This window comes from Haemorhous mexicanus, chromosome 4, assembly GCF_027477595.1.
Source record: "Haemorhous mexicanus isolate bHaeMex1 chromosome 4, bHaeMex1.pri, whole genome shotgun sequence".
NCBI lineage: Eukaryota > Metazoa > Chordata > Aves > Passeriformes > Fringillidae > Haemorhous > Haemorhous mexicanus.
Window position 1 is genome coordinate 39,336,745 of NC_082344.1, and position 26,719 is coordinate 39,363,463.

The 26,719-nt window shown below is 38.2% G+C and overlaps 2 protein-coding genes across 18 annotated transcripts in view; one reads left to right on the forward strand and one right to left on the reverse strand.

Annotated features, from left to right (window-relative positions):
• NEK1 (NIMA related kinase 1) overlaps positions 1 to 25,304 on the reverse strand; it is a 44,241-nt gene extending 18,937 nt beyond the window's left edge. For 5 of the 15 annotated variants that reach the window (XM_059844512.1, XM_059844511.1, XM_059844509.1 and 2 more), the window contains exons 1-18: positions 25,172 to 25,304; positions 24,734 to 24,798; positions 22,148 to 22,296; positions 21,970 to 22,066; positions 19,826 to 19,923; positions 18,145 to 18,228; positions 17,675 to 17,742; positions 17,466 to 17,552; positions 16,337 to 16,391; positions 14,785 to 14,985; positions 12,310 to 12,370; positions 10,500 to 10,657; positions 8,190 to 8,249; positions 8,007 to 8,054; positions 7,843 to 7,914; positions 4,661 to 4,842; positions 4,447 to 4,578; positions 1,009 to 1,111 (exon numbers count right to left, since the gene is read on the reverse strand). In XM_059844512.1, coding sequence (XP_059700495.1) covers positions 1,009 to 1,111; positions 4,447 to 4,578; positions 4,661 to 4,842; positions 7,843 to 7,914; positions 8,007 to 8,054; positions 8,190 to 8,249; positions 10,500 to 10,657; positions 12,310 to 12,370; positions 14,785 to 14,985; positions 16,337 to 16,391; positions 17,466 to 17,552; positions 17,675 to 17,742; positions 18,145 to 18,228; positions 19,826 to 19,923; positions 21,970 to 22,066; positions 22,148 to 22,264 — 1,623 coding nt within the window. In that variant the 5' untranslated portion in view covers positions 22,265 to 22,296; positions 24,734 to 24,798; positions 25,172 to 25,304. Of the gene's footprint in view, positions 1 to 1,008; positions 1,112 to 4,446; positions 4,579 to 4,660; positions 4,843 to 7,842; positions 7,915 to 8,006; positions 8,055 to 8,189; positions 8,250 to 10,499; positions 10,658 to 12,309; positions 12,371 to 14,784; positions 14,986 to 16,336; positions 16,392 to 17,465; positions 17,553 to 17,674; positions 17,743 to 18,144; positions 18,229 to 19,825; positions 19,924 to 21,969; positions 22,067 to 22,147; positions 22,297 to 23,264; positions 23,381 to 24,353; positions 24,480 to 24,733; positions 24,913 to 25,171 lie in introns of those variants that run through there. The other 10 variants (XM_059844518.1, XM_059844517.1, XM_059844515.1 and 7 more) reach the window with 7 other exon arrangements.
• Positions 25,305 to 25,425: 121 nt separating this feature from the next.
• The window catches only part of CLCN3 (chloride voltage-gated channel 3), a 60,313-nt gene continuing 59,019 nt past the window's right edge, over positions 25,426 to 26,719 (forward strand). For 2 of the 3 annotated variants that reach the window (XM_059844520.1, XM_059844524.1), the window contains exon 1: positions 25,426 to 25,562. The gene's annotated coding sequence lies outside the window, so the exon portion shown is untranslated. Of the gene's footprint in view, positions 25,563 to 25,687; positions 25,833 to 26,719 lie in introns of those variants that run through there. The other variant, XM_059844521.1, reaches the window with a different exon arrangement.

Consider the following 26,719-nt stretch of genomic DNA (forward strand, 5'->3'; position numbering starts at 1 on the left):
GGTACTAACAACGACTTGCCCAAGAAGAGGTAGTGACAAGAATTGCTCATTTTTTTTCCAAATTATTTACAGGTCTTGAAGGTTTTAAAAAACAGAGCCATTGTTTTAGAGAGGAAGAGTCATTTTACAACATATATACTAATCTAAGGATACTTCACCATGAAAGCAGTGAATCAAAGCACATAAAAATTGCTCACTCGAAGTGAAATAATCCCCAACATTAAAACCTGGCTTTAAATCATAATCTGATTATCAGGTATAACTCAGGAGATGCTGCTATAAATCTGCAGTCGGTTTCATCTCACTGCTATTCCAGGATAGTCAGCTCAATTTCAGCAGCTGACAAAGATATTGTCATTGAATTGCATAGGAATAGTGCAGAGAAGCACTAAAAAAGTAAAACCTTCCGTGTTATCAAAACCCATAGTCATTTCCAATATGTGTTTTAAACAAACTTCCTAAAGGAATACTGAATTTAGAACCATAAGTATGAAGAACATTTTATGACACTATCTTCTACTTAATTTCCAAAGAGTAAAGGTTTTCTAAGATTCAACATTGACCGATATGGATGAATTTATAATACCTTTTCAATAAGCAAAATGTGTTTCCCTAGCATGCACCGCTGATCATTAGCTGTATCAGTTTTATCAAACTTCATTTTTGGTTCAAGCTACTGTATAACATGAAGTTTAATTTTAACCAAGACTCCAAAGTATAAACAGAAAAAGAATGTAAATGAATGTTCTAAAATTGATAATAGCAAGTTAGACACATGCAAACAAAGATAATTTGTTAATAAGCTTGAAGTAATGAGAAATGTACTACATGATTATGTTATGTTTTATTAAAATTAGCAACAAAATGCAGAAAACTTATCTCCTATTCTCTCTGGTTATTTCAACACTTAAGGAAAACATTTAGTCAGCATTTCACTTATGATGCTACTTCAAAGACCCACAAAGCATGCTGAAACAGTAATACACACAGGAAGACCAGATTTCATACCATGTGTCCCTGAGCTCGAGCTTTGTTTTCCATGGCTTCTCTCTTTCGCTGCCAGAATTCTTCAACTTGCTTTGCTCTATCTGCAGCTATCCATCCTTTTTGCCTGAGTAATTTCAACACAGCAAGATGAAGTCTCTGAAATATGACACTGTAAACACCACCACTCCCACTGTCCTCCCCCCTGCACTTATTCTAACTAGAACACACAGGAAAAAAAGTAACTTTATATGACTAAGACATCTTTAAAAAGTGCCTTTCATCAGCCAAAATACAAGTCACACTTCCACAAAATGGAGGAAAATAGGCTTACTAAACGTGAGAAAAACTATTAAAAAAAAAATCCAAACCACTGTATTGTTGTCCTTCCAGATCCTTGTCATTGAAAGAAAAATGAATGTCAAAACACAATCTTGGTGAGATTGTTTCTGGAACTGTCTCAGCTTGTTTCAGTACTGTTATAATTTGTGAAAAAGAAGATTCCTTCAAGATTTCCCTTCAGAGATGAGCAAGAACTCATCCCACGAGCCAATCAGTAAGGTCAATACTGTGACAGCCTTTGAAGAGTGTCCTACATTTGCAGTAAGAGCTTCTACCACTCAGGGAATTACAACAGTGCTACTATTCTCAGAGTGTTCTGACAATTCCTTTTAGAGAATCCTAGGGGATTTTTTTTGCTTGTTTTCAAAGGGTCCATGAAGGAATTTTCCTACCCTAGAATTAGCCATAACAAGATGATTGTTTTTTGACAAGTTTCACCCTAGGTCAGGGACCTGCTTGGGAAGAAAAGAAGGCTACATTTAGTTTACCATAAGTGAGCATCCTGCAACTCTACCAGTACATTTATAACATCATAGAGGAATGAGATTCTGACAAATTCATTAGAAGTAGACCCAGAGAAGTTTAGTACTAAAATAAAACCAAAACACTGAGAAATGGTTTAAGATATTCTACAAATGGTAGAACGATGAGGCCTTTCCAAGGTTCCCTGAGCCTCCTTTAACTGAGGACGACTGGGGGTTTGGCAACAGTCAAGAAGAAACTGGAATATGCTGATAGCAATGACCCATTAGAAAGAGGCAATTAAAGAAAGAATCATTTTGCAATACAGGAAGCTCTAGTAATTCATAATTAATTAGCACACTAATTAAAATACTCCAATTTTATTATTTTGACACTTAACCCCCCAATCAAAAAGGAAATTAATTTTTTTCCACATGCTACAATTTGTTGAACAGAAGACAGAGATAAAACCACTTTGATACAATAAAACAAACACTGCTCTGAAAAGGCAAGACAATCCACACAGGTGTTACTGGTAAAGAAACAAACACTTGCCAATCTTTGTACACATACCTGACTCACTAAAAGGTTTTCCCTCTACCTTTTAACTACATATGAACTCAATTGGTGGATAGTGAAATCTGTGCAAAGGCCTGTCATGCAGCTGAAGTTTGTCACACATCACGAACCTTACAGTGTTGGAGTAGAGGTCCTTCCAAAAAATCCCAAACCAAGATAGTCCTATTGGTCTCAAACCAAATTCACAGGAACATCTTACCTCAAAATTTTAAAAATGTTTTTTCTTACTCTAAAGGTGAGTGACTCATTTTCCTAAAGCATTTTAACTAGATTTCTTCTGGGCTGTACTTCTGCCTGAAACAATCTTTCAAGGTTGTTGACAGTGAATATATTTAGCTTTACAGTAGTGGAAGTACAACGAAATACTTCAAGTTGAAGATTTCTCAGCTTCTTCAATATATGCCCTAAACTGACTATCTTTAACAAAGTTCTTGTTATTTAAATTCTTTCTTTGAGCGAAACATCATGATCACTTGCCTTCAGCTGGAAGAATTAAGTCCAGGATGGAAATACAGCTAGGCTGGCTATGATAATAAAATTGCTTCTAGGTAACATACAAATTCTTAACACATTTAAGATTCTAAGAAACAGCACCTCAATTTACAGCTAACAGTAATCCAGTCTATAAAGAGGAAAAAACCAAATCTCTACCTATTTTGAAACTTCTGGACAGTGTTCTCATCGAGTGCTTCCGAATTCATGTATTTGAGAATCGCTGAATTGGTTTCTCTTCCCAGTCTCTGTCTTATTTATAATTTGCAACACTCTGCTACAGTTTCTCTTCATTTTAAAACATTTAAAACAGTTTATCCAGGTACAGACAAATATAATCTAATATTTTCAAATATAATCTAATATTTTCAAATGCATGAGTCAAACTGCTTCCTAATCTAGGCAAGAGCTGGGGATTGTGAGCTTTGTGCAAAGCACTGAGAATAAACAGAGGAAGAAATACATTTAACTACATCTGGCAAAAGATACCTTCCAGTACTGGGTTGTACCAGGTAGAATTTTAATTATCTCATAACAGTCCAACCTACTATAAGGAATATAAAATATACCTCAGAGCTTTCAGAACTGTAATATTAACATTAAGCATGCTGTTATTGCTGCAAATTTTAAAATAGCAAAAAATCTATAATTGCAAATACATATTATATTAGAACATAAAATTGAATTAATTTAGTTTAAAGAATAAATTGTTTCTTTGGCCACTTCCTTTTTCTCACATTAACTTCATTTATTTCTTCCTCCATGGAACAGATGATTGGCTCTGCAGAAGTTTAAATAATGAAGGAGAAAATTTGTGCCTCTAGGAAAGTCAGTTAGTAATGGTCACAGTACTAAACTTCCAGGAAAATGGTATTTTCCCATTTCCTAGTCACAGCTGCAAACAGAGCTCCTTGGGCAATATTATGAGACCTAAAGGAGAGCAAATAATTTTTGAAGAAGCTATTTGAAAGAGTGAAAACATTAAAAAGAAAATCAGTACTTGCTTATGATCTTTTTATATATAAAAATACCATATTTACAATAATTAGACTTAGGTTTCTAATTCACTATTTGAATACCAAATTAGAGGTTGCACTTTACAACAGCTGGCATTCACATCGCAATTAAGAAAGCTCCTAGAAGTTTTCCACCAATCAATAAGCAGGAGCCAACAATTCTGGGATCACTCTAGATGCTCTGCAATACTACAAACACTTAGGTGCAGAGAAGACAGGAAGAATAAGATGATGAGAGAAAGAAGCATCTTGTCAGGTAACACAAAAAGTCGAACGATGAACAAACCAAAGGAGGAGGCTTGTGGTGTTATCTGCAACTACACTAAGCCAACAATTTTGTCTGAAATCGACTTTAGGTACATTTACTTAGTAAACTATTTTTTCCATTATTGGAAGTCAAGATCTCCATCGACTCTAAAAGAATTGTGGTCTGTGAGGGTCTAACACAAACAGACAGCACAATACCAATGAATAGAAGTGATTTTGAGACATGCTCAACTACTAAATGAAACCAGACACAGAACAAGAATCTAACATGGAGGGACAGATTCACAGATTATCATAGTCCAACCTGTTTGCATTGGCTTGTTTAGACACCTCCTTGAATCTTTTCATTTTTTTCCTAACTGCACCAACATCGGGTAAATGGTGATGACCTGCAGGTCCCTTAGGAACTCCTGGACGTGTTCCAGGTGGAATTCCTCTGTAGATAAATACGTACAGTAACTTTCATTACTTTCATCTAAAGCAGAACACATGTAGCTTCTAATGGAAGGTAGCCATACCTTTCAACAACTCCTCGGTCTTGTAGTTTCGCTCTCAGCTTGGCTTCCCTCTCTTCAGCTATTCTGAAGACATTTTCCTTTTGCTGTTGCATCTGGTCAAAAATAGCATGATAGTGTTCATAGCGTCCTCTGGAAGACACAGGAAAAGGACCAACACCACCTCCACCGACATAGTATGGTGCCTGGAAACCAAAAGGGGTAGGGTGGAAATCACAAATGCTGCTTTTAATAGGCTCTTCCAATTTTTACCTCTTCACAGAAGTAATAATACTAACATATTCTTCAACAATTCTAAATTGGTCCTAGTTTTATCCTTGGCATGCTCCTATTTTAACAAATTACAAGATGGACAAATGAATTTTTTTTTTTTTTTTGATTAGCAGTCCAGAATAAAACACCATTTTAGCTTCCTTTAAAAATAGTCCAGTTATACATGAGCCACCTCTCACACATTTTGGAAGTCACTGAAAATTACTCTGTTGAAGTGTAAACAGAGATAGATAATGCTACATGGCCAAAATCAAATTTTAGCAAAAAAGGTGATACAATTCCAACTGAAGTAGTAACAAGTGACTTACAGCCAAACACACATTTTTTTCATGAAGCTGGGAACAGTTGAGCACAGTTTTAAGTTTGCTGAATGGCACTACGTGCAGATTTATCAGAGAACCCCCATTGCCACCCAGCCTATCACTTTATTTCCATCACTAGACTTGAGATGCCTCTCTACTAAAGCTCAGACCAGGGGAACACCTACCACAAGGCACTGCTTTGTGCAAATTATACCTGTCATTCTCAAAGCATTAGAATTCCTGCAGAATTTTCAAGTGAAAATAATGAAAAAAATAATGTTTCAAGCAGCTGTGTACAGTAATAGCCAAGGATGGATGCAGAAAATGTGAAACTGGCAAAACAAGGTTAAGGTTGTCAGCACATGCATAAAAATGTATCCTTTATGCCTGGGGGAAGCAGTCAAATAGCCCATGGTAGTAAATCTATGGAATTTTTTGTTTCAACAACAGTGTCAATCTACATTCCAGAGTGGTCTGAAGTATTTAATATAAATTCAGACAGGTGAGTACAGATGTGACAGGTTTAAGACTTCCTGCTTAGAAGTTCTTGAAGACTCTATATTTGACAATGGAATTTATCTCACATTCTGAGTTTTAGTTGTTCAGTGCTATCAATGGCTCCCCATAATCCAGATGGGAATATCAAATCAAGGATTTATCTAGGCATTCAAACAAACATGCAGGTAGACCATTGGTCTGAATAAAAATAACTACACAAGACTATGATTTCCACAAATAGAGGGGAAAGTCTTAACTTTAGACACTATTCAAGGTTTCATGTATCATTATTAGAGTTCAGTTTCCAAAATCTAAAGAAATACTAGAGAATGATCATCATTCTCCAGGCAAATGATAAGGAGCAGGTGCTCATCAACAGTCTAGAGAACAGTTACAGCTCCTGCTAGAACCACAAACCCAAAGTCAAACACTTGCCACGTCTTTCTCTACTTTTCCTCAGAAACAGGTGCCAGCAATCAGACTGAAAAGAAAACAGGACAGAATCATGCAGTGCATGACTGTTGGGCCTTTGTAAGAGGCTGTATGGCTTGTGTTATTGGAAAGCTTGAACAATGCTATTCAACAGCACTGTCAGGGAGTTGCTGGATATACTGCTTTCATGCTGGAGAAAGGAAAAAGATATTTAAGAATATTATAATAGTATATGGAAACCTGAAATGATGGTAAATGATAATAGCAGCCTGCAGTATGATATGCACTCAACTATCCAATTTGAAGAAGACACCTCAATGATTATTCCACCTACCATGATGCTTTACATCAGTGATACGTGGTGAAAACAGACACACTCACTGGCCTGTTTCCCTAGATAACTGAGAATACAGCTAACAATGCAGCTGCAGCTACAACAGAACAGTTTGTATGTTCACAGTAAAACGGAGTTAATCAGAAACACTGTTCAGGAACACACGCAGCTCTCATTGAAATGTGAGGATGCATGCATACCATGTTGGAACAGAGCTTGTATTGGTGCCTGCCCGTTTGATCTTGAAGGAGAGGAGGACAACATAGGAAGGAAAACACATTTTTTCAATTTTTTTTTCCATTAAATCAACACTTTGCATGTTTTAAAGTCTGGTATGTTGAAGTTTGCATTTATATTTAAGCTTTACTTATATGATGTGTGGCACACATCCAAAGATGATATCTATTTTGAAAGGAAATATTTAATAAGCAGCTATTGAAACCTGGTTGGTGTTTGTGTATTCCTCATCTTTCTACAAAGAATAGTAATAAAACCCCTATCCATTTTGACTTTATTGCTCAGTCAAAGCTTGCTTACCAAAACCCTACTGAACATGTTTATGCCCAATATTTTCATAAGACACACTACCACCACAACAAATTCCTGTGTTTCAATTTCTATTATCAGATAGACTTACCATAACTTAAATTCCTACACTGGCTCTGTCTGATGAAAGTACCCAGACCCTTATAATCGACTAACTTGATGAGACTACTTTTCAGAACAGTTATGTTTCCACAAAACTATGACATGCACAAATAGGGAAAAGGAAACAGTCATGAGAATCAGCTTAAATTACATACCAAGTGAATGGCTAAACAGCACACTGCATTAAAAATTAATTAGATTTACTCAGAAACTTTTACCCCCCTCCTGAACATCTTATTGATATATAGAAAGACTTAAGTTGCTAAATAACAAAGGAATGTTTAAAAACAAGTGTTTAACACTGGGAAAGGTCTATTACTATAATGTGAAAACCTGGGAACAAAAAAAATTCAAGAACGAACTTGAATGTCAAAGAAGCTGCTCATGCATACACTCAGCACAGGAAAAGTAGAAAAAGCAGGTGTGGAAATAAGAAAGTGGTGCATGAAAGCCATTATTAGCAGAAAGAGAAGAGATTCAGAAATTCAGAAACATTAAAAATGAAAATTGCACATAATCTCCAAAGGGCGAGGGGGGAGCTGTTACAGTCTATCTCAAATTATCCACAGATTAATAATGGACAGCCTCAAGAGTTGAGCCTTGTAGAAAGAGCAAATCCTTCTGAAAAGAGGAGACCATTTCATACAATCAAAGGTGGGGGGAACACACTGCACCACATTTCTGCATCTGCTGCCAACCTTAACACCACTTCCACCTGAACCAAGCACATTCCTCCATCCTTGCTCCCTGGCTCTGTTAATTCGTTCCATCTGAAGGAGAAAACAATACAGGAAAACAAAATTCAAGGAACCACTAAGTAAAAATTGAACTTCTCTCTTAACACATTTTAAACATATTTTACCCTTTCTTTTTCCAATCTTCTCATTTCATCTGCCTTCGGTAAACTGATCTGCAATGTGTAAGGATTAAACATGTTAAGGAACTGGGAAATCAAACTACTGCATATTCTTACACACCACACCACAAGGTATGTCATTAAAATTTCTATGGGGGAATAAAGAAAAATCTGAAGACTCTTGTCTACCTGCTCTCTCTGGCGTTTTTCTTTTTCAGGCAATTCTAACCTTTTCTTTTTTGAAGGTTCCTGAAAAATAAGCATATAATTTGGTATTTATTACTGAACCATTACTCTTTCAAGTCTTTGTCAAGATGGGTTACTGATCCAATTGCTGGTGTATGTCCATGAAGATTAAAAAAAGAAATCATTGCTATATAATGTTTGGGAAAAGATGAGGAGGAAAGGTTTGAAGGTTGTATGTTGTCATTCTTGCTGTGGACTTGGCTTTTGCTCAGTTTGAAAACAGATGATTTCATGATAACTCAAACATTTTCCTTTTTTTTTTACTGAAGTAATTTTCATCATGGGGTTGCAAATGCCTGCATGAAAGGTGAAACTTCAAATTAGACAGCATGATGCCAGAATGAGAGAAAAACTCTATCAGAAAACAAAGTCACAATTGAGCGTGCACTAAATGGGTTTAAAATACTTGATTATTCAGGAGGTTTGAAGTGAAAATGACTGCTAGGATACAGGGGTACTTGTTCATTCTGTACTAGAAGTTCTTCAAAAGCTGAAGGCAGCGATTTTTAAATCTGTTTTGTCTTAATTTTTCTTCTTTGGCAGTATGACTCTTCATTACAACCTTTTCTTTATAGAAACTTTTTGAGGGGGCATAGATATTAAGATTCTCTTATTTGGAAGGTTATCCTCTTTTGCTTGGTACTTCACTTGGCTCCAACTCTAACTAAGGTTCTTGTTACCTATGACAACACAGTAACCACTGAATACCTGCTAAAGAAGCAGCTATGGTTAACAAAATGTGCTGTTTAATCTTCTCAAAAAAGCCATCATTACTGTTAAAGATTTTTTTTCTGACCATACTAGCACACACAGAGCTTCACAGTATTTTCTTTTGACAACATGCAATCCTGTCAAATGGGTAATTTAAAATCAAGTATTGCAGAAGTTGGAAACCTTTAGAGACTTGTAATAATATAATGTTAATGTAATATTATTAAATAAAGGAGACAGCTGTTACATGCTCCTCTGAAAAGCCAGCTAAGAGCTGCAAGCTCAGACTCAGAGAAGAAAATTTATATTAAGTTGTAGTCATAGTTTCTAACCCGCATCTTATCACTAGGTACAATTCACAAAGACTGCCCTGAAATAGCAGCATTACTGACTCCTTCCATGTGGGAAGTCTCTCCTCTCAGTCTCTCCCCTGCCACATTAAGTCTTAGGGCAAGTTAGCTAAGTGTTGACTGGTGAAATCCATGACAAAGACCCACAGATGGCTTTGCAACCAAGCCTTAAAAGACATAAACCTCGTGATTTTATAAGGACACCTAAGAAGCCTGCACTCTCTCCCTTTCTTGCTTTTCCAAACTGTGTTTCAAGAGCCAACAAGGCTTGTGTGATCCATGAGCTTTTCTCTAAACCTTTGATAACTGTTGAACTTCACAGATAATTTGCATCTCCAGGATAATTTTCTATCCACCAACAACTTCCACAGATGGATAGAGGTCTTAAAGCTATGTTCCCTGGAGTGCCATGGGAGAAGGAAAAAAAAAAACCAAAACAAACTTCACAACAACAACAATCATGTTACTCATTCAGAAGAAAATCTCAACTAATTCTCTTGCTGAAGCAGCAGCCTCTTGGTTGCTAGTAGTCTGGCAAGTTCATATAGCTCAAAACTAGCTGGAGCAAAAACAACTCCTGACCACGCAGTAATTAATGGAATAAAGAGAGAGAATGCAAGTTTTATGAAATCAGGAAGACAAAGAAGACAACAGGAAGAAAGATCAGAAGTACTCTATGACAGTATACAAGAGAATGAGAAAGTTTTCTTTCTTTCCTTTCTCATTAGCTCATGAAATTACCTCTGGGAAACTTCCCTTTCAATTACACAGTTTCTCTGCCTAATAACACTTTGTAAAATGGCTAGAAAAAGTTTGCCTATTTTTTAAAAAATTTGAAATTATTTTGGAGCAAAGAAAAAAGATGCAAAGGTTCCTATCCAGTGTCAACGATCTTGGTATACCTGACAGGCTTCCAATATTTCTAAGAGTGGTTAACACCAACAAAGCAAATGAAACTACACAAATGTAATTCAGCCTTGGAATTAAAACCCAAGCCTAAAGTAGAAGTTTACAAAAGTTATATTAAAACCAACTAAACAAACAATCAATAATGAAGCAAGCCAAGCATTTAAACTACTAGTTCTACTTTCTCTGCAGGTGCATGAGGCATGTCCACATTTTGAAAAGGAAGGCATAGTATTTAAATAAGGTATGAACAAAACAGCTCAATTTAACTAACTTAGCTTCTTACCTGTCTAATTTTAGTCAATGGCTTCTTCTCATTAGGCTTTTTAGGTGCACCACAAGACTTCCTGATAGTTAAAGGCACTCCATATTTTGCAGCAGGTTTGGTAATTTTCTGAGCTGGTGCAACTGAAGTCAGTGTTGGTTCTTGAACTGGTTTTTGAGCTGAAAAGAAGAAAAACCCCACAGTAAAAAAACCCTGGTTTTGACCTACCCAGGCTGGCCAGTGTATGGTATTTCCCTTTCCCAAAGTACTTAGAACAGCAAAACTAGAGAAAAACAGATGAACTGTGTGTCAGGGACCAAAGTCATGTCTAAGGTCCTGCCATATTTGGTGTGCTCTTGTGCACATCCACAAAACAATGAGGAAAACTTTACTGTACAACTGGTGGGAACTTGACCCTTGAAAGAAAAACAATGCATTGGTCCATCTGTGGGAACTTAACCTGTCAGAGAGGAACAATGCACAACGGTTGTTAGAATGGAGGTGGGATCACGAGCCGCTGTGGCCTCATCTCACGCGCTGGCCAGATGTCCTAGCTGGAAAAATTCCACTCCTGAGGAGAAGACTTGAGGTGTTGGTCTGGGGTGGAGGGGTGACAAGGACTGGATGCACACTGTGGATCCAGGGGATGCCCTGAAGGTGCACTGCCTGCCTGCCCCCTGCATGAGCATCATGCTCTCCATGTCCTTTGCCTGCCCAGCAGCTTTGCAGGAACCAGGGGTTGGTATGTATTATTTGCTACTGATAGTAATAAAAGGAAATTTGCTTTGCAGTCACAGCTGGGTTTCAGGTTTGGTGTGCATGGGCATCCTCCTGAACCTGTAACAAACCACTAACATTTCATTCACATAAGCTGATGTATTAGTTTGTCTAATGTTTGATAAGAAATAGAAGAAAACAATTCCCATGTTTTCACTTCTTAATCCTTCAAGCTGGAGTACTGACACTTCATTCAGCTGCCCTGCTTAACTGCACAGTGCTCATGTACACAGGGAAGAGGTTTCCTAATGCAATGGAGAGACAGGCTTTTCTCCACTAACAACACTGAACTGAAACCTGTAATGCTAATGTCACCAGAAGATGAGTTCTAGAAGAGCTTCAATGGCCTTCAGGGATACTGCTTTCCCCAGAGTTCCTGAACAAACACCAATATTATGGGTTTGATTCTGGGTTAGCAGGGCTCTCTTACCACAGAATAGGAGGTCACCAATACTATCAAAAGATACCAAAGCATTGCCAGAGCATCAAATAATTACAGGGAAATAAAATAACTGGGAAGGAAATCAAGGGGGGAAAAAAAAGGCAAACTAATGCAGTAAAATGAAGAAACACCATCTTGGGTTGACAGAATTAATCTTTGTTAACACTAGCAGAAATTTTACTAAATTAGGCTGAAGCCAGGACTTTATCTTGGAATCTCTACTAAAGCATCCCACTTTTTTTGGAAGAAATTGTACTTCTTATTAGCCATTTTTCATTACTAAGGGATAAAAATAAGTCATACTATCATAGCATACGAATTAGCTCCATTTGCAGTCTACACTGTCGCCTTAACGTTTGGAAGTGTAGTATACTGCAAGAGGAAAAAGTACACTTAATATATTACAGGCCCATAGCTTGTATTTGCATAATTTGTACCCAACATATGTCCAGCTCTCCAGGGGAGGGGAGGAAATTGCTTCTTCTCTCTTTTTTCCTGAAAATCCTACAGTCAGGTATGAGAGCACACTGAAAAAAAACCTAGTAAAAGAACAAAGTTACATACATGATCTTGACAGAGCTGAAAGCAAAAGCAGTGTAGACACCAACTTACCTGGTGAAGCATGTGGTCCAAACTTGTGGAAAATTTTGTGACTGAATTCCTCTGCAATAAGCTAAACAAGTGGAAGAATTAGTCAATAATACCTGTGACCAAAGCTAAGAATAACTCATTTTCAGACAAATGTGCCATTAGCAGTAAGCACCTAACTAAGAGCATTTACTGTAAATTACATGAAAATAAATAGTCAACTGTATGCATTGAATCTAGTATTACTAGAATCTACTATTACCAATATGGAGTATTTTCAAACATTTTTGGCATAATTACTCAAGTAATTTTAAAAAGCAATTTAGTCTGACTTCTGGGTGGCACATGTTATCTCATTTATGACCTAGCTAAGAATCTAGGAAAAAAGTTAATGTGAGCATCAACACAATTTTTATGCATAATAATTTCAGATTTCTGAGTAGCTGCCAAAGTTCACCTCAATTTCTCCTACAGCTAGTGTCAAAAATAGTTCTTTAAAAATGCTTGCAGTTTTAAAGTGTTGCTATCCTTTTCAAGATGGGAAGATGACCACATATGTGGATATCTGGAAAAACATATATGGTGTGTTGTAAGGCATATGAAATTAGCATAACAAAATATGGAAAGCAGTCTTAATGGGGTGAAAAATTTGAGACTAGACAAAGAACATTCAAATATTAATAGGCCATCATCTTAAATACTGTAGGTAGTTCTGAACCAAACACCTCAAAACCTATATAGTAGAAGTGAAAAGTATTCAAGGAAGAGCAGGAAGGATAAATGAAAAGTGTCAGTTCAGGAATAGTCTTTACAGAATCTTGAACTACTGAGATTCCTTTGATTTGTACCAGTCAGTTACAATGGATGCTGAGGAGTTAAACCTAAAAAAAAACCCCAAAACAAGAACCAAAGTGCAGAACTTGGGACTCTGCACATAATGGCAAAGCAAGTTTTAATCTGTAGAGTTTGGCATCAAAGATTCTGTAAGACAGAAGTCACACAGTTTCCTACAGTTTCTTACTAATGGTATTTCAATTACTTTGAAGCTTTTATTTGAGTGGTAAGTTGTAGCAAATGAATTACGATGTTTCCATGATAACACCCTTACTGATAGAAAAGAAACCTGACTCTTCAGTATCTTTCAAAGAGCCCCCTCTCCATTTTAAAAATTGATGCTAATTTAGAGCTGCTCTTTAATGCAACTTAGTAACTATGAAGCTAAAGAAATAATTTACATAAAACTGGAAGACTGATTTCCTGATATTTAAAAATGGGATTTCAGCAACAGCTGCATGATATCAACTATGAAATAATTTTTTAGCTTAGACTAAGGAAAACAGAGGACAACAGCACTAGCCATGGATGATACTGCAAGAAAATAAGCATTACAGCTGTACCACAGAATGACCACCTCCTGCTGAATATGGATGTACTAGACTGATACATTTCATAAAAGGTGCTTTCTGTGTGGGGTTTTTTTGGTTGTTTCAAATATAAGATAAAACTTCTAAGTCAAACACATTAGTAGTACAGTTGGAAAAACTGCACCTTCATACTCCATCTAGGACAAATTAGTATCACCATCTGGAGACACAGACAGCCTATTACTAATTATACTTTGACTGACTAACTCCAAATAAAAATTTCATATCCATTCTAGCTACTGGAAATAAGACCAGACCAAACTATTACTGTTGCAAATGTTAGAACAAACTTATCTGTAAAGATTTCTGAATTTTACCTTTCTTTGGGACTTCAATCTGAAGTAAGTTGAAAGTCTATTTCAACACAGAAATTCAGAAATTCCAATTATATATGGCCTTTTCAAGACATTTCTTTAGTTGTGAGTTAGAATCCATTAGAATTATTTATACTGCACTTCCTCCATGTCCTTTCTCCTCTATATTTATTTACCTCATATCTGTACTATTATTCACTTGTTAATCTTGATCTCTTTTAACTAGATTCATATTAAAATAACATTATTAGATACAAAATTATATGAATAGATTTTAAACATAATAGGAAGCAACTTCTTTGAGGGTATATACACACGATACATTTAAACCGTAAGAAATTCAAAGATTATTTTACTTAGTATTATTTTCCACAACAGGCTCTCAGGCCATTCCAAATTACAAACAAAAAATGCATTGAAGAAATTCTATACAGCTATACAGCAGCATTTTATGAAAAGATACATATCTAAACAAATCACCCCAGTGGTGATTCCTCATGCTGTAGAAAAACACACAAAACAGTGCACTTTAGGAAATGCCACTTTAAATTTACTTATGGAAACTACCAAACACTTAATAATTTGAGACTTTTCTTTACAGTTCATGGTAAAACTAGTTTTTCCTCAACTGACCCTGTCTATAAGTGCTCTAGGGAAAACAATTACTCTAGTTTTCCATGTAATATACTAACATTAGAATAACGAAAAAGCTAAGTCCTATAATGTTTTTAGCAAAGTTAGAATTAAAACTAACTCCATACCTCTGGTGTGAGAAATTTTTCAACCCGTTTGGCTATGAAGTTTTTCTCCAATATGGAGTTTACTGATGGTCTATTCCTAGGATTCCTTTTAAATAGCTGTGACAGCAGATTACGTAGGTCGTAGGAGTAATGCATAGAAACAGGAGGAAAAGGCCCAGAGATTATCTTCAGGACCAAGTTCTTCATGTTACCGGCTTCAAACTGTATCACACAAGGAACAGAACAGTTATTCCTATCGCCTGTCCACAAGCAAGGCTGCACATACAGATGATGAGGAAACCAAGCTAACAGTGATCACCTTCCTTTGCCTCACATGCATTTTCAAGGTCAACACCAGTAGTTCAAAATAATCAGTTGCCAAGTATTCAAATTAAAATTCCAATTAAAAATACATCACAATACAGGTATTTCATACTATGGAGACATAATGTTGCTAACAATTACTTGCCTCCAGATCTAGACTGACAATGATATATAACTAAGGAAAAAATAATTATCTGCTTGATCACCTCTTCCAAAGGCTTTCAACCACAACATGCCTTCTGCCTTTTTTAGCAACCCCCCATTAGAAATTACAGAATGTGAAGTATTCACACTCATTCAGGATGAAATCCAAGGGAATGCTCAGACTTCAGTTTAAGCTCAGGTAACAGAGAGCACCATTTCAATTCCTTTGTACAATAAAAAGAAAACAATATGTACCACCCAGCTTACAGAAAACAAATTGTTGACATCAACTCTCAGAAATCAAACAGTGTCAGCAGTGCTGCCACATAAAAGACCAAACAAGAAGAAATTACAAAAGCTTGAAGTGAAATTAAATCCTTATCCCTTGAAAATAGTTCTTTCCATTTTCATGTTGTTACAATCTTCTTCTTTTAATAAAAATAGCTACTAAGAAGCTCCAAACAAAACAAAATCCACAAAAAAATCTGTGGAAAGGACAGAAAAGACCCCAACATTTTCTTCCCTTCCTAACTGAAAAATGGATGATGAAGACATACTCTTCAAACTATAACACACATAGACAGAAGAAGAAAAAACTGGAAAAAGGTAACTCTTCCACCTTTTGAGTTTTTTGTAAGCACTATTTCTGTTCTAAACAGAAATACATTAATCCATCTGAAAAAAACCAGAATCCAAATTCAGATTTTCAATGAAGATTTCAATGAATTCAAGCTCTTTTGGAATAAAACCTAACCCAACCAATTAAAAACTCAAAACAACAACAACAAAAAAACCCCCAAACCAACCAAAAAACCCTACAAATACCCCCACTATTCCTAGTATCCTTTACTATAATGCCTAACAATTTTTCCAGGTAATACAATCCATTAAAAACAAAAGTGCCAAGACAGCTGAGAGACTGGCATGGAGCAAAACACCAATGAAAAGTGTGGGTTGGCAGAGGAAGTGGAGATGAAAATTCTGAAGGTAACTTTCAAACAGCTACCATGAAAGCATTTAATCAACTAAAATATATCTGCATGACATCAGAAATAAATTCTGTTTGAAATCACTATTCTTTTACAGACACAAAGTTTCTACTCACCGCATGTTTAAGTGTACACATTTCATAGAGAACACAACCAAGGGCCCAGATATCACTAAATCAAAGAGAACACATTATTTTAAAACTTAGTTCTAGGTTAACATTGCCAGTTAACTTGTATCTGTGAAGTCTATCTCTGAAGAGGAAAAGGGTGGACTTTTGAACATGCACAAGCTCCCTCTATGGACTTCTTTGACCCTGCAAAACCCCAGGTAAACAAAAATCCCCAAACTAATTCATCAACAAAAATAAGGCCACCCTGAAAATCATATTATGCTATATTGGCTTCTGATTTAGAGCCATCTCAGCCACAGAAATCAGACAAAATATGGAAAAAGGCTTTTTTCGTTTAAATATATATATTTGCCTGAGATCTTTGAATTAAACAAACAAAATAAGAAAAAACCCTCATCATCTAACTCAAAAAATACAGTTCTGAAAGTCAATTTTTTCTGTTTAGCAGTGACTAAACTTACCCTCATTCATTACAGGATTTGGTTAGAACACCATTGGATTATAAACCACGTAGAAGAAACTAATGGGAAGGAATTGTAACAATTTTTATCTCTTAAAAAACCCATTGAAATGAGCAGAAGGCAGCCACAGCAATGAATGCAACAGCTTGGTGCTGTGGAAAGGTAACTTACTAACATTTAATTATTACAATTCAATTACACTGGGGACCCTGTTACCAGGTACAGGCTGTTGGCACGGCAGCAAAGGTGTAAGCGACTTATCTGGAGCAAGCTGAGCCACCCATCTATGCACATCATGTGCTCAGATAATCAAATTGCCGTGTTTCATCCTTAATAGAGTTTCACTTTGGTAGTGCATAAATGAAGGCAGTACAGCCACTATGCAGACAGGTTAAAGTAGAGCCACAATTAAGAACACAACTAGCTCTAAAACTTGGAGCATTAAGCTAAGTCATCTCTCCATGACATTGCTTTCTACTTCAGACCTACTAAGGTACAACCTCTACCGTGAAGCTCCGTACCTACTTGGGTAAGAGACAAACTAACAGATGCTCACCATCATTTGATTAGAGCAGCTTTAAATTCCTATAAGAGCTTATAGGAATTTTTTTCTTCTTTTTACCAAAGATGCTTAATAAAATCCTTATTAGTACCTTTTATTGTTGTAAGGCTTGTTCTGACATATTTCAGGCGACAAATAGTACGGTGTTCCTATGCAAGTGCGTGCCAGCTCTGCAGTACTAAGACAAAAATAAGGATGGATATTAACTGGTTAATTCACATGAAGTACACAGATTGTGTTTTCCTTGATCAAAGCAATTTAAATTAAGTCAGAGGAAAAACAGTATCAAAAAGGAGTTACCTGTTCAGAACTCTGGCGATTCCGAAATCTCCCAGCTGTATTGTTCCATCTTTGGTTAAAAATATATTCTTGACATAGAAATGTTAAGAAGTCTGTTAATTAAAATATTCAAACAATTGTACACTTTTTGTTCTCTACATGTTTTGAGAAGAAAGTTTTCTACCATTTAATCCCCCTGAAGTCATTGTTACTGACTACTATGGAACACCAGACTTATACAACTCCTACTTCATTAATATGAGAAAACACTGCTTCACGTTGTCAAACATAATCTTTTCTGTCCCCACACATAAATACATGAGTAACACCTGTAGCTTCATCTAATAGCCTCATCTGTTTGTACAAATATATAAATCTCCTGCAGACTGAAGAAGGGTTTTCAGTATTACAAATGTTTCCATTAACAAACTAGGAAGATTTGAATGCAATCACTGAAAGACAATTCAGTTGAAAAATAGCCACCTACATACCTGTGACTTTATGTCCCGATGCAAGATTTTTCTGTCATGTATGTGTTTTAGTGCTAAACAGATTTGTACAAACCAATCCAGAATCTATTAATAAAAGAAAATGCAACATCAACTTCATAATTTATCTGAAAACTTCTCCACTTAGAAGATACTACCAAACCAGACTTTAATTATAACTATGGATTTTACCCTCCTCCCTCTCTTACCCACTCCGTTTATAGAAAAGAATAATTAAAAACTTAATAGTACTTTCACTATAATGCAAACCTTTTAATGAAAAATGATTATTACCCAAATTTGATATTAAGCTTGAGACTACTATTTTCATTACCTATTATAAACCTAGCAGAGGTATGCAACATGGATTTGATTGGCTAAAATGTCTAAGATGTGGAACTTGCAAATTAAAAGATTGCACTTTTGCTGTAGCCAATACAAGTTTTCATTTACTCAGTTAATTGACCAAGAGTCCTAGGAAGCTTACTGATGCTATCAGAAACTTATTCTACATGTAGTAATTTTGTGTGTCTTACCTTACAAAGAAAAATATTACAAAGTAGACTTTGATGAGAAAAGCAACAAACATCTAACTTAAAGATTATGAACAAGCCAACAATGCCCTTTTTTGGGGTAAATTTGACAAAATCACAATTTAAGAAGAGACTAATGACAAGAACTTTGCAATGTGAGTAGTAGTTTTACATTCACTACTTAGAAGTACATACATGACAAAATTATAGTATAATGCAAGACATGATTTTCACTTTTCCATTTGAAGTCCTTCTTGTAAAAAGTGAGATCAAATTAGAAAACTACAAGTTTTACAAATTATATCCCAAATGTTTCATATACTACTAAGACTTTCCAAGCCCAGGTAAATTGAGATCCTACTGGACACAGACACAAAAGCACAGAAACAATTTATAAACAAATAAACATAACAGTCATAACAAAAACCCCACCCTGAATCCTACCTAACTTATTTTCACTTCATTTAATCAAATCTGTACTTAAAATCCTCTCATTTATTCCAAACTATGTCACTTTTCTTTCACTAAAAATTACTTTATAACCAGTTTTGTGTCAAAAGAAAATTTATTGGAAGTATATCAGCAGAATATTAAATTTTTATTACGGGCAAAATGAAATTTTGAATTATGCCAACTCCATATTTCCCTATTTCATATTATTATACTTACAAAGTATACCATTTTATACTTATGACACATGAAAGTCAGTATTACAATACAAAAATCCTTTGCCATTACATCTTAATAAACTTTAAAAATTATCTCAGAAGTTTAAGGATATTCATGTTGTCTTTCAGTATTTTTCATGTCTCAGATTTAGTTTACTTCACAAGAGATCCAACTTTTAAAAGCATCTTACACAGAGAGACAAAATCTCAAATAACATACCCAGGACTTCCAACCATATTTTCTTTCTGGGTGTTTCTTTTTTTGTTGTTTTTTTTTTTTTTTTTGTGCAGTTGGTTTTTTCATCTGTGTTTTGGTTTGGTTTTGCTTTTTAATGATACTACATTGACCAATAGCAACAACAATGACTGTGTGAGAATCTCCTTTTAGATTAAGCAACCACACCTATAACCTGAACCAAAATAATTTCAAATTAATGTAAAAGTATCCTGCAACAAAACACTCTAACAGCAGTTTGCTGTTACCTGATCTTCAGAGAACAGGATTCCTTTCTGGGCATTTATCTTTTTAAATAGATCTCCTCCTTCACAGTAATCCATCACTATGTACAGACAGCCATTTTCTGTAAAGTAAAAGACAAAGTATTTCAAAAAGACAAAAGCAGGACCCTTCTTTACTTAACTTTCTAAATATCTTCACCACAGTCACAGAAAAAGCAACAAAAATTTACTTTTTCACATGCAGCTTTAGATATAATTTACTAGTCCATTTTTTCAAACTTCAAGCAAAAAAATGTTTATTATTTTGAGTTTCAAAACCTAATTTTTCCATTTTGGTAACATTGGACTAATTTAAAAGGGAGGGAGAAGAACTACCTCTACTGAACCAATGTTCTAACATGGGGTTCAAAACCACTATGAAATTAAAGGTGTCATTTTATGAACGCAATATAAAAATCAATCTTTATACCTTTTTCAAACATCCTATAGATCCCCCTACCCTAAAGGGATCTTAAGTTGCCTCTATTTGCCTTCTTCTTTCTTGGAATTTTACCTGGACTTGCCAGAACATGACAGCCATCAGCTTTAATACTAGACATGCAGTTTATTTCAGTCTGAAGAACAGTAAGAGAACCTCCAGCAAACAATGAGAGATGGAAACAATTATTTTCTCTTTTTTGAATGAAATCTCAGGAGACTTCAAAAAAATCCCATGCAAGTTTCCAGAAGGAGGTATGAACAAACATAATACATTTCATTCAAAGTTATGGTTTTCCCAGTTACTGATGAAAAAACAGATTAGGCAGAAGCAAATTGCAAGTTGCCAAAAGCGTAAGAACTACACTACTCACATACTAGGCATGATTTTGAGAAGAGATGAATAACTGCAGAAAATCAGTCACATGCTGGTCAAAGGAAAAAGAACTCCTATTTTATGAAAAAGTTAGTCACAACACTTAAAAACCTTTGAATTAAAAATAAACTGAATCATCTAAGTCACACTTAAATTTCACTCCCATAGAACGCTTCTGAAATCTGCCTTTCAAAACATCAAACCCTTAAAGTTTCTCTGTTTGGTTATTTTATTATTATCTTTAATTAGTGTAATTTTAAAAGATGATTCTAAGAGTCTAGATTTCTTGCATATCTATTGCTGAAATAATTTTCTTCTACGAACTTTATATTCAATGCATTCAAAGTCAATGTGTTCCGGCAATAAAGGTGCAACACAAAGTCCTGTGAATTATGGATTACAGGATCTACCATGTAAGAAAAAAGCAGTCTTAAAGAACAGCTCTCTAACACAATAAAAATCTACCTTGTAAGTAAAAATCAGTCTTAAAGAAGAGCCCTCTACCATAAGGAAGAAAGCAGTGTGTATTTATAAACCAGAAGTGTGGCTGAGCAATATGATTATGTCACAAAAATCTAATTTAATGAAAAGACAAAGTGAAAGCCCCAGGCAAAAGACATAAGAAAATCAGCAGAAAGGAAGGAAAGAAGAGACCAAAATCTCTAAACAGCAGTTCAAACAATATTTAGGGGCTTTTAATAATATTTTAACTTATTATAATAGTCTTTTGGAATCTTTTTTCTGTTCTGCCCACTTCCCAAGACATTCACTGTGAAGACAATGTAGAATTATATTTCTCCTTTGTTCACTGCTTGATGAAGTAAACAGTCCCATCTATTTTCCCAGCTCTGACAGCAATTATACGGTTGCAGTTACTGAAGACTGCACTCTAAGACAACAGACTTGGACATAAAACTGCTCTCGCTAGGTTATCAATATCCAAATTTAGACTGTAATTTAACCTACACAAATTTAACCTACACAAGCATTCCAGTTGTGAGGGTATACTCAAGGAGACTTATGCTCTGGAGAAACAAGAGAATATCTTTCATTTAAGCATCAACCAAAACCAGTTCATGTAAGGTATAGTCATGAATATTTGTTTATTTGTTGCGCTTTTTCCTGAATTACAATTATTTTTAAATGCGGATTGGAATTCTGAAAAAATACAGAAAATAACTGAAGTATGAAATAATTGAGGTATGAAAAATACTGATTAAAGAGAGAAAACTCCCTGACTTTTAGACTAAGTGCAGTAAGAAGTGCACACAGTCACTCACGTTGCTTCAGGTTCTACTGTATTAGTTCATCTTACCTTCAAATGACTCCCTATACAGGACAATATTTGGGTGTTTCATGTTAGCCAAAACAGCAACTTCTCTCCTTGATTCTTCTCTCTCCTTATTTGACATCTTCAGAATGAAAATAATGATTTGTGAGAACAGAAATACAAAAAGAATGGCTCAGGAATTTATTAATAAAAATCACTTTACCTTAGAGATGTTTATTTCTTTAATGACATACTGTTGGCCATTTTCTTTAGCTTTGACAAGTATTGCTTTCCCAAAGGATCCTTCTCCAATCTTCCGTACTTTGATATATTTATCCATACTTCCTGTCTTAAGGCATCCTTTCTTGAGTACTGGAAAAACAAACCAACAAACACAAAAAAAAACCCATTAGCATATTTAATTAGGTGTACTTAGTGATCTAGCCTGATCAGGGCTTTTTTTTTTTTTTTTGACTCAAAATGCTGATCCATTTGTCTCTTTGGTTGATTTTCTGTAAATCACCCACTCTTAGTCTCAATTCTATCTTGGTACAGCTGGCTGATTTTGGGCCAACAAGGGCTGCATAACTAAAACCTGTTTCATCTTTCATTTTGACTAAAAAGGACCTGTTTTGTCTTTAAATAAATCAGTGTAATCAGTGCCAAGGCTTCTGATTCAGCTGGCACACAAACATCATAGAGCTATAGCACCTGGTTAAAAATGTTTAGCTCAACTTTACTTGGAAGAAACACAATGGATGCGAGGGGAATTCCTATGCATTGTTTCTTAAGAAGCACTAAATCCAGCCTTTTTATCACTATAATGAAGCCAAAAATGGCCTGAATTCAACAGATTCCCATCATGTTTCAAATCATTATTCAAAACAGAGGTGTGGCCTTAAGCCTGACTGAAAGACTCTTTTTGCATTGCATATAAAACAAATAATCACAAAATGGCACAGATCCCTATTTTTCATGCACTATCTGACCATTCAGAGTACCTTTTCAGATTAGAAGGAGTACTCAGGCAATTTTTTATGGTGTTTAAGGTTCTATATTAAAAAATACTTTGGTAAAAACAGGACACTAGAGAGCTGCAAGCAGAAGCTATGGTAACATACAGATGTGACAGAAGAGCAAAGTGAAAGGGCAAAACAAAGACCAAAGTGACAAATATCCAAACAAATTCACAGAAGACTAAAAGATTATATTTTTTAAAGCAAAAAGACCATCCATACGCTGAGGAAATTTCTATAATCTGAAAAAGACAAAAGCATCCCAAGATTTTCTTCATTTAAGCCTCATTTGCAAAAACTAATAGCATTTCTGCTTTGCTGTACCAGCTTTGTTCCAACAGGAGATCCCAGTAGCTTAGATCCAAACTTCACACACATCACAGGTCTCACAATCAGGGTCTCTCCTCAATTTGAGATTTTTTTTTAACAGAATTACCAGGTATTAGACACAGATGCTGCTTAACAGGACCTATACCATGAAAGCAGACCAAAATGAATAAGCCTGATAAGCACAGCAAGACAAAACAAGAAAGATGTAAAGAAATCTGTTCTGCAAAAGAGGAGATGCAAAGCCTGCTAAGACTAAGCATAACTACCAGGAAAGTGAAAAAAGTTAAAATTACAGGCCTGCAGTGTATTGGTAAGGTTCATTTTTTATTTTCTTACAGCACATAAAGATAGTTTAATATAAAGTTGCACTTCTAAACATAAGAAGGTCTTGGTAATAACTTCAATATTCTCTTTCAGGCAACAGTAAAAGCTCAGCAGATGGGACACAGTTTGAACTTTGCATGACTCCAGTGAAGTTCTCTTCCAACCCTACTTTACGAAACAAGCAGAGTTGCTCTACAGTCAAAACAGCTGCATTAGGCATAGCTTAGGTCTGCCTCTGCATGCTGCTCTGCTCCGTGCAAATACAAATGGGCAGTTACCAGTCTTTGGGCGAGAAGTTACAGTACAGAAAAAGCTGGTATATAATCTTCTATGAGTTAGATAGCTTATTTTTACATGTGACAAGGGAAAAACAGGCGTCCAGAGGTAGAACATCAGAACTGACAGGGCGTTGTCTTTTCAAGCCCAGGGCAGCAAGTCAGTTCATCGGACACGCAGGGGAGCGGCTCAAGTCACACCCCGAGGCAGCCCGCCCGACCGGAGCGCACGGCCAGGCCCGGGCCGCGCGTACGGAGAGGGGCAGGGCAGGGGCCCCGCAGCGGGCCCCACCAGGCCACCGCCCCCGCACAGCCAGAGCAAGCCCAGCACCAGGACAAGAGGCGTGGCGGGGAACAACCAGCCCCAGGATGGGTGGAAGAGACCACTCGCCATCTGCCCGGCTCCCAGAAGGGCGGCTCGGTCCGCCCCGTCCCCACCCCGCCTCAGCTTTCCCCGCGCCCGCCCGGCCCCACCCCGCCATACCTGCCCGCTGCGGCCACGACTGCCAACCTGGCCTCGCGCCTGGCAAGGCCCCGCCCCCATACGCCCCTATTGGCGGCCCCGCCCCGCAGTTCGGCCCCCATTGGGCGTATCCGCCCCGGGGCGGGGCCGCGGCCCTGCCCGCGTTAGCGGCACTTCACCCTGGTAACGCGCGGCCGCGGTCACGTGACGGGCGGGGCGCGCGCGGATGTCAGCGTTTTTGGGGGAAACCCTCCCAAAACAGCTACAAGTGTTTCACCAACTACCCGCGACCCACAGCACCGTACGGCCCGGCTCCGGCGGTATGTGTCTGTCCCAGGACAGCCCCGGGGCGGGGCTCCTGGGGGGAAGTGTGCCGCGGCGGGGCTGAGCGCAGCGCTTACCGGGGAGGGTCGGGCTGCACCTGTGGCTCCTCCGTTCCCGACTCCAAAGCGAGCCTTAGTGGCACCTATGGGCAAAGAGCCTCGTGAGTCACAACGCGCCTCCTTAGTCCGAGTGCCACAGGGCACGGCGCCCTGCGGGCTTGCTAGCCTTGCACATAAGCGGACCAGCGGGCATTTTCCTTAGGGAAAAAAAAATACACCCCTTGACTTGACACGTTTTCGTGGAACTTGCACTCGCTGTGTGTTAAGTGGGCCTCATACTGGCCTCAGCACCTCGGCTGGCAGGAGCTCCGTGCTCAGCCCGACAGCTGCATTTTTTCTGCAGGTAAACCCTTAAGCTCTCGAGGCCTCCGCAGCGCCTGGAATTTAGAGGCGGCGCAGTTTAGTCCGAAGCCGAACGATGCCGCGATGTAGCCGGCTTCTCTCTGCCTCCTTTACCTGGGAAACCGCCTCCACCCCGTTCTGAAGCGCGGGACTGTCCTGCCTCCCCCTGGGCCCTCAACCCGCCCTCGCAGCGAGGGTGCCCGGCACGGGCCCCTCCCGGGCCTCTGGGAAGCCGCGCCCCTCGGCGGGCGGGCGGGAGCGGGGACGGACCCACGCCGGGCGGACTGCGGGAAGCAGAATCAGCAGTGACGGCGATGCTGACCCCGGGCGCCCGATGGGCGCCGATTCTGCGCGGTGGGAATCCCCGCCCTCGCCGGGCCGAGGGGGCGGTGCCGGGCGGCGGAGCGGCCGCGGGTCCGGGGGCTGCGCCCGTGTCCCGCTGGCGCTCGCAGGGAGGATGAGCCAGCGCCTCCCCGGGGATCAGCGGGCGGCGCCGCCCGCGCAGGTACGGGCAGCGGCGGGGCGGGGCAGGCTCGAGTTCCCCCACGGCCGGGGACACGGCAGGGGAGCGAGCGGGGCCGAGGCGGCGGGAGGAGGGGAGCGGGCAGCCCCCGCCCGCCCAGCGGCTGCTGCGCCCCCGGCAGCCAGGCGGCTCCGGCCGGCCGGGGCCGAGAAGGGACGGACGTGGTGACTCCTTGCGTATCCCTCACCTCGTCCGTGTGCCTCCCCCGAAAGGCCGGGATGAGGGGGGGAATGCCCCGTGTGTTTACACGGCGTAAGTACAGCCTGTTTGCACCCTGTCACCCCATCTCGGTGTTCTTCCGGGCAGCGTAGGGAAAGCGGGGGGCTCTGCGGCTGGCAGTGTCCAGGGTCTCCTCCCCACGTACCCAGCGCTGGAAGGATTATTCTGCATGAGTTGCTCGCTTTATGTTGGCTCGCGGGTTTGGCTAGCAGGGCCGCTCTTAGACAAGGGAGAGAGGTAATGAGCTCTTGTTGGAGCCTCATAATTATATGGGTGTGCAGGTCAGTGAGGTTAAAACTGAATATTGAGTGCATTCTTTCATATTATCTTCCCTACTTGACCAAAATTTTTCCCTGACCTAGCCAATACCGTGGAAATGTCTGTAAAACAAGTGTGTATCAATTCTCACTTAAAATGAATGCCTGTGAGTGTGACAGTGGAAAAGGGTGTGCTGATAGTGAACTTTGTTCTGTGTAGTGTAGTAAATTTGCTGTGTCACACTTTAAAGTACTAAACTTGATAAAATAGGGCCCTACAACCAAATATAAAATGTTTCTGGGTCTAACCTATGTTAGAATATATGCTTAAATATTTTTGGCAACATACTGGTAAATGGTCATTGGGCTGTGAAGACTTGCACCTCATTTTTGAGGTTGTGGGACCTCTGAAGTTTCTGGTGCAGAGTTTGTGGAAGAAATTGTCAGGTGAGTGTGTGCTTTTTGCTTTTAGATGCTTTTCTTTTTGGTGGACCTCTGAAGGACTTTATTTTCAGTATCCCTTAGCAACAGAGATACTTCTTTGTAGATACAGCTATTTGAATGAAGGATGTGTTGGTATGACAGATTTGAAAGCAGATAGTCATCAAAACTGTTTCTCTATTTAAGGAAATGTCAATATGCTGTAATGTAAAATTTTAAAAC